The following is a 19,325-nucleotide window of genomic DNA, read 5'->3' as shown; positions in this document are numbered from 1 at the left end:
TATTGTATTTGGCATATAGTTGGGAAAATAATTTTCTTTGAAAAATAAACTCATTTAAGTCATACTAATCTGACATTTACATAAAATGATGAAATAAAGATGAAAGTTTTAACTGCACAACTTAGAGCTCTGAAAACCAAGTGTTTATAGGTAAATAATTGCAATGATTTTTAAACAAATGAAAAATATATTCCAGGCTACTAAGGAAATTAATATGTAATTATAAGGCTGTTTCTTATATCCAATTATATTGCATGATTCTATGCTTTAAATATTATAGCATGCTGGCAAAATAAAGAATCTAAGAGCTGGTAAACCATTTAAGTTTCAGATTGTTTCCAAGTTTTTACCCAGAAGTCTATATACTTCTACTGGACCACGGACTGATCAATCCAGAGTTTGTAATTGTTTTCAAATCTTGGTGTATGTGTGCGCTTGTGTGGTCAGGCATGCATTTTTAGAGGAAGAAACCAAAACTTTTATCAAATTCTCAAAGGAGTATATTACACAAAAAAGTCAATGATCACTGGCCTATTTCATTTTACAGATTAGTTAATGGATGCACACATATTTTAAGTGATTTTCCCAAGAATATAGTTTCCTAGTGGCTGCCATGGATTCTGAGTGTTGTCCTACTCAGATACCTCTCTCATTACTAAAGGATGCACATTCTCCACCCATGCCTGGGAAATGTATCAGTTTATGGCTCTTAACCTTTATCCCTTTTAAGAAAATGCCTAGCCTAAAGAAAACTGCCTTTCCCAAGGTCATAGCCCCCTCATCCCCTGGGACAGTTTATATCCAAACACTAGTAGACAATAGGGGTTAAAAAGGTCTGGTTTTCTCTCCCCGGATGGAGACAACTTTGAAGAGCCATCCCAACTACATGAAGCTAGCAAATGAAGCTAGCTGAGGTCTTGTGACTGCCAGCCCAATTGCTCCCTGTGCTCAGTCCTGCCTCCTTTCCCCTCTATATACATATTGATTATGAAAACACTTGGCATTAAATTTCCTGCATATTTATCATCCAGGGGAAGGCAACTGTGATAGTGGCAGACCCGTAACTGGCAAAATTCAGAGCTTTAGCCATTGATCTTTCCACTATGCTATTTATTTGAACAGAATGACTACTTTTCTAATGATAAAGTAGAGCACATACATGCATATAACAGATGGAGATTATTTTTAAAAAGAAAACAAAAAGACAAATGACATGTTTAAGTACAATAAAAATTGAATATACATTTAAAAATCAGCTGATACAAAAATGTAGATAATATTTTAACATTAATGAATAATAAGACTGATTTTATAGGTTTTTGCCACATGGCTCAGTCTTGGACACAAGACATGGAGAAGTGGAGTACTTGAGTTTTTGGTCTGGAATATTTTGACATAAAATGCCCAAAGTGTCATAATTTTTCAGGCCTGTAATACATACATTATTGAATAAATATGTCAGATTCTTTCAACTAGAAATGGACATTATAGATTTTCCAGTCTGAACCCTTCACTACACAGATTAAAGAATGGACTTCAAAGTTGATCAGACTTGCTGAAGATCACAGTTGAGGCAGGACTACATTAAAATCTTTTGAATCTTAGTACAGAGCTTTCCACCATACTGTGCAGCTGCTCCAAGGTCCCCCAAGCCTCCCTCAGTGCAGACACTCACCCTTTTGGAAAGTCTTACCTGACACCTGCCATTTGCACAGACATCTAATCCCTGATATCCACAAGAAGTTCCATCCAACACTTTTTCTGATAGGAGAATAGGCTGTTCTTTTCCAACAGGAGAACAAAACAAGGCACACGGCTTTTCTACAGAGTGGATAAAAAGAAATGAATAAAAGTTGATCCATAAGTATTTTTATCTCAAGCTTTATTTTTCAAAATAGTTTTGAGTAAAAAATATAATATGTTAAATAAGTAATGTACTACTAGAGTAGATAATACTAGAGGGTTATTATGAGTAGTAAATGAGATGATGCCGGGAAAAAACAGGTATCCAGTGAATATTAACCTCCTTCTTAAGAATTGTGTCTTCAAATTATTTTTAAGTATATCACTTATTATTTTTGGCACTAAACTTCTACTACACACAGACCAAGTATTCTTTGTGAAAAATATTTTGCACTCTCCCAATTTCTGCTTGTATCTTTTGGCATGAACCCCTTTTAATTATAAGAACATATCCAATTTCTGCTTATTTAAGATTTATTTTATTCATGAAGCTTTTCTTGATGTCTCATTTCTAAATTCCAATACACTAATTTTCAATCCTATGTATTTGGCATTTCTAAGAGAAAAATTACTAAAGGGAGAAAGAAGAGCTTCTATGATGAACAATTCTTATAAGATTTTCCACTGTGAGGATGTTTAGAAATGCAATACAATCCCATGAGAACATGCACTAGAATGTCCAACTGCTGAAGTGCTAGCTAGCAGTCAACCCTCTTTATTGTCTACTCAGAAAGCATGTTGGGATGTATGATGACTAGGGTGAGACTTACTGTTCTAGGTAAAGAATTCTTGAATGGCTGGCAATCTTCCTCAGAGCTTCCTTAAGCAATAAAGGAGGGTGATTAGAGTAAAAAAACTTGACTTTCAGGCTCAGTCAAAGACTGGCAGAATATTTTTTAAAGTGCTGTTTCTATTTCTAAATATTCTGCAGAGGAGCTGTAGTATTTGGTAACACCAGTAGTAAGATTATCCAAATCTGAAACTTCAGAGCAATTTCCAGGCTACATTACTACTCTATTGGCTTGACACCAGTCAGGCCCTTTACTGTTTATTAAGCTCATATAAATAGAATGGAAAATAGTTTACAGTCTCTGACACTGATCTTCGCTTATGTCTTCAGTAAAGTTCCACGTATGCTGATGGGATTCTATAAATACCAAATAACAGCCAGAGGCATGGAACAGGGTATCACTTGGCAAAGAGAAGACAGACAGTTAAATGAGCCTTCAGAATTGAACATTTCAAACAGTTTTCACATGTGGCTTCTGAATACTGCTCTGAATAATTTTGGGGAGTTGGAACATGGCCTTTAATGTGCATGGTTTTGAAATTTTCCTTTAAGATGCCATTATAAGCTGCAATAAAGCACTTCAATGTGCTCTCACACCTCAAAGTAGGTTATGTTTATTCAGTGACTGCTTACTATGTCATATCTTTGGACTTAAAAACAGCTGCTGTAATTGCAACACTTTAATACTGGTATGTATGTATATATATATATAAAATTCTCTTTCTGGAGTCTTCATTGAAGAGAGTAGCAAACCAGATATATGAATAATGTCGAAAGGAATTAGTCAAAAAAATTTCATTCACATTCTAAGCATGAAATCAGATAAAAAAATCTTTGTATTTCTCCTTTTACAACATACTGTCAATTCACTGTACTTACTTTAGCTTTATAGATGACATAAACATTTGATACCAATCTTCCTTCCTGGAGTGTACCCTTGAGATTGTGACATTATAGTGATCCATGTAACATGCCAGTACTTGGCAGGCAGGCTCTGTCTTGATTTAAGAGATCAACCCTTTCCAAAATATGCATTAAACATGGATATCAGCCAAATTTCAGCACAGAGCATGCAAAATACCTGAATGCTAAAGCTATGCATCTTTTTTTTTTCCTCTAAAAATAAATGTTCACTATAATTCTCCTAGCCAGAGATTCGTGTATTAACAGAAATAGCCACTTCCATTCTCAAGTGCCAAAGACTTGGGCATTTTTATAAGACCTATATATTTCATTTTGTTCCATACTGCTCTAATACATAAAAACTATTATGTATTTTATTCATCATAGACTGACTGATGTGTTTGATTAGTACATTTTGCAAAATTATCAAAAGTGCTACCCTGCTAATGATGTATCTATTATAGATCATTCTGATGATAAACAACACTTTATAAGAGCTTTGGTATTTTAAGTTGATCCTCATACAACTCTGATTTTTTTTTTTATTGGCTGCACCACTTGGCTTGTGGGAATCTTAGCTCCCTAACCAGGGACTGAATTCATGTCTCGTGCAGTGGAAGCTCAGAGTCCTAACTACTGGACCACGAGGGAATTTCCCCCCTATCCTACCTTTTTTTTTTTTTAATCTGGAGGGAAACTGTTTCTTATTTCTTATTTCACATGAGTAAACAGGTTTGAAATGAATTAAATATTATCAAATCACACAGCTACTTAGAGGCAGAGATAGGATTAACCCAAGATCAGATGAAGATTTTCATGAATTGTCATACTGATTTTATTTCTACAAAGAAAAATACTGTTGGGCTGGCCAAAAAGTTTGTTCAGGAACAAGAATGAACTTTTTGGTCAACCCAAGATATTTAAATATTATGCAGCAAATATTCATCAGAAGCTTAATAATTGCCAGACAGTACTCTAGGCACAGACAACAGTGGGAATAGAGACATTTAAATCTGCGACAACATGGTCTGCTGGAGTACTTGGAAGGGATATATACAGATCCAACATTGAAGACCAAGGTATTCTTCTTTCCTGGAGTACTTGACATAGACTGAGTCCAAAAATCAGTGGAAGTTTTCAAGGTAAATAAAAGGGGAAAGAGGTTAAAGCCTGAGAAAGAAAGGATATTGTGCCAAGAAACTTGCATGTTTACAGGTCCAGAAATAAGAAAACATGATGTATATGAGGGAGGAAATGAAATTCAGCCTGGCTGTGCTGGAGATGGAAGCGAGGCCAAAGATGTTAAAGTGGACAGGCCACAAGAATGGCCTTCTGAACCGGGCAATAAAGTTTGAGACTGGCCCTGACAGCAACGGGACTCATGGAAGGGTACTCACTGGCACCCTGACCAACAGTTCTGATCTTCAAAAAGGCCAGCCTGTCTGAAATGAGGAGCAGGAGCTGGAGGAGGGTCAGAGAAACAGTAAGAAAGCTGTTTGAAGAATCCAGGTCAGAGATGGTGCAATCATGAACAAAGATGCTTGGCAAACAAAGAGAAGTTTGGACAAATAGGGCTTGCTTATTGATTACAGGCAGATGGAGATTGAGGCAGAAAGAGTTTAGCTTAGCTTGGTAATGAGGCAAATCGTGATGTTATTCTCCGTGAGAGAGAATAATAAGAGGAGCAGATGGTGGGAGTGAAACACAGGAATGGAGGAAGGGATATGTTCAACTTGAATCATGTTGAGTTAGAGATGAACGGGACGCTAAGTGAGAAGTTCAAGCAACATACAAGTAAACAGCTAAGGAGCTCAGGACAGACAGATCTAGTTGGAGATAAATGCCTGTGTTCCTTTAGCATTTGGATGATAAATAAAACCTAGTGAATAAGTAAGATCATCCCAAGAGGAACATTCAGTGAGAAGAGGGACCAGGATAGGTCACTTCCCAAAAGAGACACTATTCTTGCACTTAATATTTATTGTCTACTCTGTTCAGGCACTGTTTACAGAGCTAAAGACATAGAAATGCATAAAATACAAGTCTTGCTCTTACAATCATTATTTGGGGAGAAAAACATTGGAAAAGACTCTGATGCTGCGAGGGATTGGGGGCAGGAAGAGAAGGGGACGACAGAGGGTGAAATGGCTGGAGGGCATCACTGACTTGATGGACATGAGTCTCAGTGAACTCCAGGAGTTGGTGATGGACAGGGAGGCCTGGCATGCTGTGATTCATGGGGTCGCAAAGAGCTGGACACGACTGAGCGACTGATCTGAACTGAAACTAATAAAATAAAAATACTATGACAGATCACTATAGCTTATGTGAAAAAAAGAATAAGGCAGGGTATTGAAAGGTATTGAGTCAGTATTTAAGAAAAGACCAGAAGGAGTCACCAGCAAAAACAATACTTTCCAAGATACTAAGACAGAAAGGCCCTGGACTGATTCTAGGGAGAGCAAGGGAGCCAGTGTGGGTGGAAGGGTGTGATGGTAAGTATAGATGAAGCAAGAGGGCAACAGGAAGCCAGGGAGAAAGGCCCTCATAGGCTATTAGAAGGACTTTGGACCTTTAGTGAGTTGGGAAAACTCATTCTGTTGCCTTCAGAATGGAAGAATAACGTGACATGACTGATATTTTAAATGTATCCTTCTGGCTATGATTGAGACTGAAGGAGATATGGGGACACAAACATAAAGACCTGTTAGACTACTATAAACACACAGGTAAGGCACAGTGGCTTATATCAGGGGGTCAGGTCTGGAGATACTGGGCAATCATTAGATTCTGGAGGTATTTTAAAGATAGGGATAATGTGACTTTACTGATATTTCAAAGGCATAGTAAAATAGAACGTAAAGGAAAGGGAGGACTCCAAAGTTTGTGGTCAAAGCATCTGTGAATACAGAATTAACTTTTATTAAAAGGATGATGAGACTAGAAGATTGTGTTATTATTTTCACTTAACTGAAGAAATGGTACATTTAGAGGCTATGTGTTGGGGAAGAAAGCAGGATATGTTTGAAGCAGTGGAGCAAGGGCAGTATTTGGAGCGCAAAGAGAAAGAGAGTAAGCTCTTAGATGAGGTAGGAGACAAGAGAAGGAATCAGACAAAGGAAGGTCTTGCTGAGCATGTCATGTTGTGCAATTTGGTCTTTACCTGACAGTTATGGGAAGGCTCTGAAATGCCTAAGGTGGGAAGGTGATATGAACCAATCTGCATTTTATATAAAGATCTCTAGTTGGCGGCTTCCCAGGTGGCTCAATGGTAAAGAATCCATCTGCTAATGCAGGAGATGCTAGCGACTCAGGTTGGATCCCTGAGTTGGGAAGATCCCCTAGAGAAGGAAATGGCAACTCACTCCAGTATTCTTGCCTGGGAAAACCCATGGACAGAGAAGCCTGGTGGGCTACAGAGTAGACCATAGGGTCACAAAGAGTGGGATATGACTGAGCAACTGAGCACGAGTTCTACCTTGTGCCACCCCTTTACAGGAACCTCGACCCCTCTCCCACCACCACCCCCGACTCCTGGCAACGGCTGATCTGTTCTCCATCTCTATACTACTGTGATTTCAAGAATGTTAAAAAAAGGAATCATACAGCACGTGGCATTTTGAGACTGGCTTGTCTACTCTGCATAACGTTCTGACATCCACCAGGTCACTGCATACCTTAACAGTGTGTTCCTTGGACTGCTGCGTAACATCCTACGGCACGCATAAACCTTCATTTGCTAATCCTGCAGCTACTCAGAAACTTTTTGATTGCTTCAAGTTTCTGGCTATTGAAAATAAAACTGCTAAGGGCACTCATGTACAGCATTTTCTTGTGGTTGTAAATTCTTATTTCTCTGAAATAAATAACCACGACTGCGTTTTCTAATGTGCATGCTTTGTTATTTGAGACACTGCCAAGCTAATTTTCAGAGCAGCTGCACCATTTTACCTTACCAGCAACGCATGAGAGATCGTTTCTCTTCATCCTAACCAGCATTTTGTACTGTCACCCTTTTAAAATTGTTTGTGTATAATAATACCTCCATCTTTAAAAAATATATTTTTAGTTAGTGCTTGCGGTTATTATATGTCACAAAAGTGAAAGTGTTAGTGACTCTTTGTGACCCCATGGACTGTAACCCATCAGACTCCTCTGTCCATGGGACTCTCTAGGCTAGAATACTGGAGTGGGTTGCCATGCCCTTCTCCAGGGGATCTTCCCGACCCAGGGATTGAACATGGGCCTCCCATGTTGCAGGCAGATTCTTTGCCATCCGAGGCATGTCATAAAGGCAGAAAAAGCAGAGTTTTGAAATACCTATAGTATAAACTACAAAACAACATTTACCATTAGTGTAAAGCACTTTGCAAACCTAGACTTCCGCTTAATTAAGACGGTGGTGATCTGGTCGGTCATACCTTCATCCATGACAGCGTGCCACTGAAGTACATGCTTTGGGTACGAAGTTCTAACACTATAGGCCTGACATTGCCAGTCTCTGAATCCAGGCAAACCTGCAGGACAAGGTGGATTCTCACATATTCTGTATTGTTTTCTGGGACCATTACAATCCCTTGCTTCAGAACCTAGCCTAGAAAAGATAGTACAAATAATCAATTTTATCTTATTTTATGTTAACTACTCATTAAAAAAAAAATCAAAAGGCATTGTATTAATAAGGGATAATCCTTTCTATTAAATCTACTTTTGAAAATGTGGACAGATTAAATGATTAGTAACAGTAGGAAATCCATATGTTTATTTAAAAATGTGTATTTTTTTCTAATATTTGATACATTTAATTTCCAAAATATAGGAGAAACAAAAGTCCGTTTGCTATGAAAATGATATAGAAGGGTAAAGGACAGAAGCTGGGGGCAAAATACACTCCCGTTGAGGAGTGTAGCCAAGAAATTCCAATGAGATGCTTCTAAGGTTTTCACACACATTTTAAAAAATCATTTGCTGAGGAACTGGGCCACTGAACCCATACCAAAGTCAAAGCATAAAACTGAAATGACTCTCACACATTTCCTAGGATCACCACTAGGAAAGATGGAGCCAAACAAGCTGGTCTTGGATGCTCCTTGTCTGTACACATGCTCAGCACAGTTTGCTTTCTCATCCTTCTCAGCTTGTACTGACATTCATGCTGCCCTCATTCCCTCCGTTTCTGAAGTCCTCTCAGCTACTGGCTCCTCTCACGGATCTTTTAAACGGTGACGCACTTTTCCTAACATGTCTCCCTGCTTGGGTCAACACAGTTTTTTATTTGATTTATTCTCAAGAAAACAACCTGTGTGGTGTTTAACTATTTGCTCTTAGGAGGGTTGGTCTTATTTTCTTCTTCAAAGGGAGTTCTTATACATAATAATTTGAGAGACTTTTCTGTCTTCCAAAGTGGACTGGGTTTGAAGAAGTGTCTTTGGTCCCTGACATGGTTTATCAGTAAAACCTTTTTTATTTCACACTTGAAGAAAACAATGCCCTCCCCCAATCCAGGAATGTTGCGTTTACCCAGGACACTTGCGCTCTCGACTGCTGATCCCAGAACTGCAGGTTCGGGTACAGGGACTCCACATGCTCCACTCTCCAGCCGCGAGTCCGGGTGCTGCGGTCCTGCTGGTACACTCTCCAGCCTTACACCACTATTCCAAAAGTTATGTCTTAGGTGAACAAATCAGGGCACAATGGAAAATCATTCACTGGCCTATCGAGTCACTGGAATTGCGATTAAATCAGGTCAGCTAAAGCCCCAAACGTGTGGAATTGAAAAAGACCAAAAATTAGTTGGCACGTGCTTAATGTCACAGTAATAATTCACTGGTCCAGTTCTCCCAGCTCTCATGTCAGGTCACACAGTCTTGTCATAAAAATAGGACACGGGTATTTGTATTATAGCCCTGAGAATTCAGTGCTTGTGACAGAGACAGGGTGAATGGGGGAGTGGGGATTGTACAGCCAGGGAAGAAAAACTAACATGCTCTAGAAAAAAAACAATAATTTAATAGAGAAGAATGAAAAATAGGTTCATATTTTGTAGGTAAGATATAAATGTAGGTAATATAAATGGAGGTAAAGATATCAATGGTAGGTAAGATACAAATGTCTTTGACGAGAATGAAGCAGACATTAGCAAATCCACCCATTTTTATTTGAAATGTCAGTGTTTCAGGGTACTCTCTCTCCTTGCAATTAGAAACAAAGCTTATGACTCACTTTCATTTACATTGCTTTTTCTTTTTTCCCTAAGTTTCCATCATGAGAAAGACAGCAATGACAGAAGAGAAGAGTGTGTTCATTTTCTTTTTTATATTTATTTTATCATTAATTTTAAACAAAAGCAGCCAAAGAATTTTCTTTTTTTTTTTTTGGTGGTCACTGAGGAATAGTTGCCAGAATTTGATGGAGAGATTATTATAATTTCTCTCTTTTTTTTTTTGCTCAGTCATGTTCAACTCTTTGTGATCCCATGGACTATTCAGATGATGGATCCTCCAGGCCAGAATTCTGGAGTGGGTAGCCTTTCCCTTCTCCAGGGGATCTTCCCAACCCAGGGATGGAAGCCAGGTCTCCTGCATTGCAGGCGGATCCTTTACCAGCTGAGCCACAACAATTTCTCCTTATTCCTGGAAAATCAGATCTATCATGATCACAGCAAAGATATTAAAGGTAAAAATTAACTGAACAAAAAAAAATGTTGGAAATAATAAGTAAAGATTAAAAATTTAGATAAGTGATTGTATAATGACAAGAGTTGAGCAAGATGTTCATACTAGTTCTAAACAATTTTCTGTACCAGTGGCAACATGATTTATAAGGGATTGTGAAGAAATCATACCAATTCCGTGATCCTCAGTTTTCCCATCTCAAAATGTGAATGAAAATCATATATAGCTAATAGACTTAGCAGAGGTTGAATGAAACTAAGCACAATGCATAGCCCATACTGACGATTTAATGAAGATTAACCAAAATAAAAATACCAATAACACCAAATTATATATCATTATATTAATTTTATCAATAAGTTTCCAGAAATCTCACCAAAATTCTATTATGATTTTAAATGATCTGTTTCTTTAAAACTTATTTTGAAAATATGTGTTTAAATGCTGTTTTTAGAAGAATTTATAAAACTATGCTACGAAGTTTTGTGTGAGCCCAGTTAGTCCTTTTCTATGTAATAAATAGTTCCTGAAGATTTTCTCTAATAATGTCAAATCTAAGGAACTCTACTCAGTATTTTGTAATGACCTATAAGGGGAACAGAATCTAAAAAGAATATATATATGTATATGCAATAACTGAATCACTTTACTGTATACATGAAACTAAGATAACATTGTAAGTCAATTATATTTCAATAAAATTAAAACAAAATTCAATCTCTTTCAGATTCAAAGAGTTTTACATCCAGGTTTGGGAAGAAACAAAACAAAACCTCAGTAATTCAGAGTATAATGACATGCTAAGATTGACATTAAATAAACTGAGATTTTTGTAGGAAGATTCAGCCTGAATGTTGTAAAAGGGGGAAAAAACAAACCTTGTGAAAACTTTGAAATAATTTACTGGTTTTAGGGATTTCATGATGTTGTGCCATTCATGGGGGAAAAAAAAAAAACAAACCCCAAAGTGAATCCTGCCAAACTTCAATTGGTCAAGTAGATTTGACCTACATGAAGGGCATTTATTTTTACCCCCTAAGTGCGTATCACAGCTCTTTGCCCATTTAGTGGTAAGCTGGCATTGAAAGGCTGGGCTAGAGTTCACAGTGAACTTAAAAATATTCTGGGAAAGACCCAGATCTAGACTTGCATGTCATTTAAACTAGTCACGTCTGGCAGACGAAGAGAAATGGAAACAGATATACAAGCTAAATTTGCATCCCGGAATTGGTGAAATTCAAAGAAAGCATAGTATAATAGTTAAAGTCCACTAACTTCAGATAACCAACTCTGGGTGAAACTATGGAAAACCCGCTTTTGTGTCTTCTCGGTGGAGCTTTGTTTCAACACTGGGGAAAGTTTTAAGTGCTTTGTTTAATTATTATATAATATATTCTATTGGGTTTATATGTAAAATGATCCTAATGCTTTTCATGAATTTTCTAGTAGCATGTTTTGTTTCATTCCAATTTTTTAGTTTTAAAAAATATATTACACAAGATTTAAAGAACTCAAAATTTCTCATATTGAATAATTCAGTATGACCTATGAAAATGCTAAGGAAATTTATAATATAGATTCTTTCTGCAACAGTACATGACCTAAAAAAGTTTGACTATATTTCTATTCTCTCTAATTTCTATGTGAATATGCCTAGAAAGTTGAAGAAAACAGCCAATTGGAAGAGGTCCTTGAAAATGACAAAGGAAATATTATTGTCTAATTAAATCCTCTTGTATATATATATTGTTAGATGAAATAAGAGGAAGAAAGAAGGCAATAAACTGCCCCCTTATGTAAATTTGTGACTAAGGATATTATAACATTCATTTTTTCAATAAAGCATGATGATAATAATTTCATCACTTAAGAACTTAGGAAAGTAAATAATTAAAATATATTATGCAGCATCCTTCAAAACAGTCTAATATTTTAGTCACTTGGTATTTAGCATTCCTTCTCCATCCTCTCATTCCTAGAAAATATTTTAAGTAAAAAACATACACTTCTTGATTTTAAGCATATCATTTATCAACTCACAGACCTCTGTTAATATAAATGTAAACACAGATGCCAGTATTATAAAGAGAAAATGAGAAAGAAAACAGGCTGCTTTTAATTTGGAAAAGGCTGTGCATAAACAGTAGATAAATCCTTATCTCCAAAATCACTATGAATCATAAAATTCTTGTTGGAACCTTCTCAGACTTAATTATATACTCTTTGGTGAACTACTTATACAGCTCAATTAACATCATTAGAGTGTAACACATTACAAAATTCTCAGCTTTGTTTCTCAGATTGCCATGTACTGAGCTAGCAGTGTTCAGCATGAGGTTGCAAGCATCCAAATATTTTAGCCCTATAGCCCTCAATTACAGAGTGTTGGAAGCTATTTTCATGATGGCTCCTACAACAGCTGGAACAGATGGAGAGTTGAAGAAGCCCACATGGCCTGAGGAACCAAGACGTTCATTAGTTATTTCAATGTATAAAACATTACAGAACCATTGAGAATATCATTAGCACAATTATAGGGAAATGAAACATTTATTTTTAATGAATAATTACAATTTTGATTGCTGAAAGAATAAGTTTACCTTAGAGAACTCAAGAATGCAATTTATTCTCATAAATATTGGAAGAAAAAAACAATAGAAAAATATTTAGGACACCAGATTATAAAAATGAACAGATTTTAAATTGCTAATGAAGAACTAAGTAAGACAAATGGACTGTGTGATGTTTGAAGACGTGTGGCTGAATATTTGGTTATCTCTGTTTATTACTGCTTTCGTGTTTCAGGGATGACGAAAATTATTGCTGGTGCAGAGTTTTATGACTCAAGCAATAAATTACTCAGCATAATACCATGAGGCTTGCCCAATATACACACATTATTGCACTTTTGTGTATAATTTAAAACAAATCCAAATTCTGACTCTCTGCATAAGCTCACAGAAAACACATTTGGCAGTCTGTAAACAACTGACTGATATTTCACAGAAGTTCTCTATCAAGAAACCGTTTTCTTACTGATTGTATTGGGTGATAAAATATTTCTAGTCCTTTTTTATTATCTGGGACTTAATTTGTACATTTTTCTTTTTCTCATTAAAGAAATCATAGAAGTAATAAATGACTACAGGCTTATGTCAAATAATCCAGAAATGTCAGGAGAAAAGTTGCATTCACCCTTACTGTCAATTGTTTTATTCCATCCATCAATTTCAACTCCCTCCCAAGAGTTAACTACTAATTACAATTTGGAGTTTATGTGTTCAAACCACTTTCTATGAGTTTAAAAATATATAAACCCTGTGTGTATACTCACATTTGTACACAAATTATTTTTTTCCTAAATCTCAAATGGTACCATATAAAGTATGAATTTTTCTGACATGTCTCTATACTAACCACCATGTCTAGTAGATGTTTTCAAGTTAATACAGATATAACTACCTCATTCTGTGATCAGCTATACTGGAACCATTCCTCTTCCAATGAATATTTTGTTTTTTCTTATTTCTCACCATAGCAGGTGACATCCTCACATAAGTATATGTGTGTGTACATGCAAACATGCCTATATTTGTGCACATGTGTTAAGAACTTATTTAGGACAAAATTCTAGAAGTGGAATTGCTAGATTTCCATTTCTGTCCATTTTTCATGTGGATGCATTTTTAAACTAGCTATATAATTTTTTTCACTAAGTAATTCACCCCAAGTAATCTTTATGTTGTTGATTTGTTTCAAATGTAATGAAAATTCATAGTCTTCAGAGGCAAGGTTTCTGATCTTACATCTAATGAGTAAGTAATAGCTGTTCTACTTTCCCTTCATAGAATAAAAAATGGAAAATTATGTAAACTAGTGTACTATATTTTGATTATATTAGCTATAAGTTTATATGGGATCTAATTTCTTCATATTTGTCAAAGAAAATTAATTTTTATAGCAATTGAAATGATCTGGAAATATACACTAATAAATTTCTACAGCCTTATGAAATACATTTAACAACTTAAGGCAGTCAAATGTTTACTAATCTCCCAAATGTTAATTAGAATATTTTATTCATGATGCTTGAAATGACAAGGAAAAATTACACTCAGTGGCTCTCCTAAGATAATACTTTAAAGGATTAATTAGCCCTGAGAAATTTTAGTTTTTATTAATTTGTGAATACTTATATTTAAGTTTAGTAGTAAAAATATTTAGTTTTTGTTAAAGTAATACATATATCCAATTCTCCACACCGTTATAATCAACAATAAAAAATACAGCTGATATTTAAAAAACAGGCATGTGCTAAAACTGAAAACAGATAAAATGCTGAAATTTTTCTATATAATAAAAGTACTCCACTAGTGTTAAGATAGATACCTTTGTAACTGGCAGAAGAAAATGTCTCACTGGTTATACTTATAGGAGAAATGTAAGTTTCCTCTTAAGTTTCACTTCATAGTCTTATACTTCAGATAGCACCACCAATAACTTACCTTACCAGTGTCACAATCGGTTCCATCCATTGGTGGATCTAGTTTGGTTTTGCATTCTTTCTCCCCTTCCACCTTGCACCACAACCCTGTGCAAATAACATGCTGAAAACAAGGGTATAATAACTATAAGGGGAAGGCATCACATTTCTGAGGTTAAGTCTACAAGGTTTGAGAGAGCAATTTTAATAGAACATCAGAGATGATTTGAAGAAAATATCCTTTGAGTACCTTTATTAAACTTACAGTTGAAATAGTCTATGGCCTATTTATAGTGCTGAGAAGACTAATATAAAGATAAAATGTTTCATAAATTTAAGTATTTTAAAATTTCTTAAAATAAAAACAGGTATGATTATGCAAGATTAAGTAGCTTCAACAGAAAACTGTAAGCTAAGAATCATTATTTATACCACATTATATGAACCAACCTGGAAGAATCAAAGTAATGTGCCTACGGTCTCAATTTAATGCCTCCTATCTTAAAGTCTGTCCTCACTTATGCTTTGCTGTATGCCGCCTGCCGTGTTAGTACTTCACTATTTCATTACATCGCCTTGGCCCCTGATGTGATACAGGGATTCTCAGTGGGCACATTTCCCATAACTGTTGTCAGTCAATTTTCCACAGTACGAATGCATCCTAGATACCCAGAATACATTTAACTTTTTCTAGGGAAAAGTTGAAGGACCAAACAAAAATACTGGGATAAAATAGCATAAACAGAGCAACACTGAAAGAAGAGAATTCTATAGTTATGGCAGCCCAGAGAGATAGATAAAAAGGCACAACCACCACATTCTTAAGGACTTTCTATGTCTATAGGATGGATGATGTTTCTGAGATACAAGCATGTTATTAACAAATTACACAGAAACATGAAATCCGTGTGGCATACTTAAAGCAACTAGAGTGATCTATCTTGAAGATGATTGTGTGACTACCTATCCAGATATTTGGAGAAAAGGGCAGAAGCAAGCAGGTCGATAAGGACAGAATAAGTGTCAATGTGAAAGACAGTCTTTGAAGTTGGACTGGTGAGAAGACCAGTCAGATGAGAGGATGTACATAAGGGAAGGGAGTAGTGAACAAGATTTTAAAGATAGAAAAGCCAGATTCTGAGTGCCAGGATGGACTAGGGACTCCATATTTGGAGGGAAAAAGAAGCCACTCAGCAGTTGACAACCAGGTTGATAAGATAAAAAGGCTATTTTAGGAGGTTTACCCTGGCAGTGGTATTCAAAACAGATTGAAAATCACTGCATGTTAAAATTAACTTATGACCCAAATCTACTAAATACTTTGGGGATGATATATTTAAACTAAATTTTCAAGCAGGTCTGTCACATCTCCAATTCCGAATTTGTTACAAATATCCAAATATTATTTTCCTATTCTTTATTTAAAAATTTAGATTTTAGAACTGTTTTAAGCTCTTAAAAATTCAATACTCTATGGCAGGAGTGTGATATATTTTATTTACACAATTTTACCTGCTGTGACAGATAGTTTTTCTGCCTAAAACTATTTCATACAAATATTATATTTATATTTAAATAAAATTAAAATTTTTATATTTTATTAATATTTATTTAATAAACATTATATTTATTATATTTAGAATATGATTTAGTTTAATATATGAACTATTGTTTGCATATATCATTCATCAAAAATTTATCCAGGAACTAATTTTAAAGAATGCCTAAATCAAACAGCTTCTCTGTAATATTTTTGACTCTTGAAAATAAGCAGAGAGGTTAACTGTTTATCATGTACTTTTGTGGACATATTTATATTTGAATTAGTGGATATCTAACCTGAGGATTTTAGTTCCTAAAAGTTTTCTTTTTCCTCCAAGACAATCTTGTTAATAAAATTTTATAATTATGGGGTCAAATGATGAATTTTCCACCAAAGAAGAATTTTGCTTTATTTATTTTCAATAAAACTTAGTTGTATTGTAACATGAATTATTTTAATCAAGTTTGTTAGTTAACCAATGCATACTGAACTAAAAAACAAATCTTGTTTATGTTGTAGTTTTAAAATCATGCTTGCTTGTTGAACACTGTTGGTGGTCTGAATTCTGACCTTCAACCATTATCTGCTATTCAAAACAGCAGGTACTCTAATTGATTCCCACTTGAGGCACTGAGAGCATAAAAGCAAACTTGGCAGCTTTTCAAGATAAGCACAGTCATGTAGAATAAATCTCTCATAGAGGAGATCTCTTTCCTCTTTATGTTCTATAGTTCTGGGATCTTACTGTAAGTAAATTATAACCTCATTGTGAAAGGTAACTCAGATTCAGGATTTCAAACCAAACTGTCAAAAGTGAAAAAATAAAATATGGAAGAAATGGGATGGACTGTTTTCACCTTGAGAAGTGTAAAACCTCAGATATGTGATATTAGAGCTATGTAACACCAAACTCTTTCTTAAGAAGGGTTGTGTATTTTGTTAGAAGCAAATGCTCTCTGTGTGTTTCACAGGCCAGAGTCAAATATTCCTTTCAACTTAGTGAAATCTCTTAATATGTCGATTAAGAACTTTAATACTTAAAATGCTGTGCAAAGGAATCCAGGACAGAAATGTGTAATCCAGCTTCTCCTAACAAACTAACAAAAATAATATAACATTCTTTTTTTATTCCTCTATAATAAGAAATGACCATTAAAAGCATAAATGAAGTTGGATGTTTATCTCAAGAAGGCTTTTAAAAAGTTTACATGAAAAACTATATCTTTTCAATGGAATAATTTAAATGGAAGATTAACAGTCCATGTATAGATATCATAAAATTTATCTTCGAAGACGTGTACCCATTTTTTTTATAGCAAATAGATCCATTAACATGTTCTAAATTTTATGTTAAAATAAAAAGTATTAAGTGCATATGCATGGAAGCAGCAATTAAATCTTGAACATGTAACTCCTTGTTTGTCCATAAACTATCTTCCAAACTACAATTTCAAGAATGTAATGTCTGACTGTAAGTGTAAATCAGTATGGGATAATATTTTCAAAAATAATTTTTCTATCAGAGAGCACCTTGGTATTATTAAAGATGAAAAAGAGGACAAAGTAAGGGAAAGAGAAAGAGAGGTATTCAAAAAATAGAATACAAAGGTTCAGAAGAAATAAGAAAAAGCTGAAATGTAGTTCTTTGTGGAAAATAATAAGTGAAGTCGCTCAGTCGTGTCCAACCCTCAGCGACCCCATGGACTGCTGCCTTCCAGGCTTCTCCATCCACGGGATTTTCCAGGCAGGAGTACCAGAGTGGGGTGCCATTGCCTTCTCCAATATTAAAACTAATCAACAAAAAAGAGAAGGCAAAAATAAATACTATTAAGAATAAAAAAAATGAAGGGACATCTACTGATCATGTAAAGGCTTACAGAAATAGGAAGAGACACTGTGAACAACTTTACACCAAATAACTTTACAATGTATATGAAATGGAGAAATATTTTTTAAAAATTTACTAAAAACTTGGTAAAATGGATCCAAGAAGAAATAGAAAAGTTGAAACTACTGTGTAACCACAGAATAATCCAAAGTGATTATTAAAAATCTTCCCACAAAGAATAGAACTGATCTAAACACTTAAATTCTCAATTTACATAAACTATCTAAAGAACAGAAAAAGAGATAATATTTCTAAACACACATCATGATGCCCAAACCAGACAGCAGTTTGAAAAGAAAATGAAAATAGTGATCTACTTAATTTATGAACTTAGATTGAAATATGCTGCACATTTTTTGACAAACTGAATCCCCAGCAATCCATGAAAAAAATGTAATGTACCATCACAATCATGTTGGGTTTTTCTTGGAATACAAGGCTACTATAATATTAGAGATTTGGTTAATACAATCAAGTACATAAAAAGTTCAAAATCTATGATTTTTGTATCTCTCAATATGCAGCTTGTGACACAATTCAACATCCATTCGTTAAAAAAAGTTAGCAAACTAGCCACTGAAGGAAACACCTTCAAAGATAATGGACATCTGGACATCTATCAAAATCTACAACAAACATCACCAAAAAACCCATAAAATGTTGAAAGTTTCCTTTTAAGATTAAGTAAATAGTGAAGATGGCGTCTTGGGACAAACATAAAAAAAAAGTGAATTTGTGATGTATTCATAGTAGAGAGAGGAAGAACATAACTGTCAATCTAGACTTACGAACTCAGCTAAAATTTTATTCAAGACTGAAGGTTAAATAAAGACTCTTCAAGGAAACAAAAACTGAGTGTTTACTACCAACAGATTTTCCCCAAAGGAACTTCTAAATGTTATACTTCAAGAGGAATATGATCTCATAGGGAAGGGCTGAAAAGCACTTGTGAACCTGACAAAAATGGTGATAAATCTAAATAAATATTTACTACATAAAACAATAATAATTGGACTTCAGTCATTTTTATAAACATTTTTAATAGGAAGAAATACTAGAAATCTATCACATCTACATCTCAAAAACTTTATCCCTTAGCAGAAATAATTTGACCACTGACAGCTTAGTAAATTTGATCTTGTCTACTTCACTTCCTTCACTCCACATGCTTCATGACTGCTGGTGGTAGAAGTAGAGTAACAGATGTCAAGAAAAATATAGTCTACGGATAGCCAACAAATGTAGCAGCAAGCTTCAAAGGACCCCTCATTAGAACACATCTTGGTGTGTTAAAGAAAATC

At 35.0% G+C, this 19,325-nt stretch overlaps 1 protein-coding gene across 1 annotated transcript in view; it reads right to left on the bottom strand.

The window, feature by feature from the left end:
• ADAMTS19 (ADAM metallopeptidase with thrombospondin type 1 motif 19) overlaps positions 1 to 19,325 on the bottom strand; it is a 267,865-nt gene that overhangs the window by 81,640 nt on the left and 166,900 nt on the right. Inside the window, exons 11-14 of the mRNA XM_027547039.1 lie at positions 14,616 to 14,717; positions 8,957 to 9,087; positions 7,858 to 8,030; positions 1,694 to 1,821 (exon numbers count right to left, since the gene is read on the bottom strand). Of these exons, the coding sequence (XP_027402840.1) occupies positions 1,694 to 1,821; positions 7,858 to 8,030; positions 8,957 to 9,087; positions 14,616 to 14,717 (534 nt within the window). The remainder of the gene's footprint in view (positions 1 to 1,693; positions 1,822 to 7,857; positions 8,031 to 8,956; positions 9,088 to 14,615; positions 14,718 to 19,325) is intronic.

This window comes from Bos indicus x Bos taurus, chromosome 7, assembly GCF_003369695.1.
Source record: "Bos indicus x Bos taurus breed Angus x Brahman F1 hybrid chromosome 7, Bos_hybrid_MaternalHap_v2.0, whole genome shotgun sequence".
Classification (NCBI taxonomy): Eukaryota; Metazoa; Chordata; class Mammalia; order Artiodactyla; family Bovidae; genus Bos; species Bos indicus x Bos taurus.
Note: the sequence above shows the minus strand (reverse complement) of the source record. Positions and strands in the feature narration are given on the sequence as shown.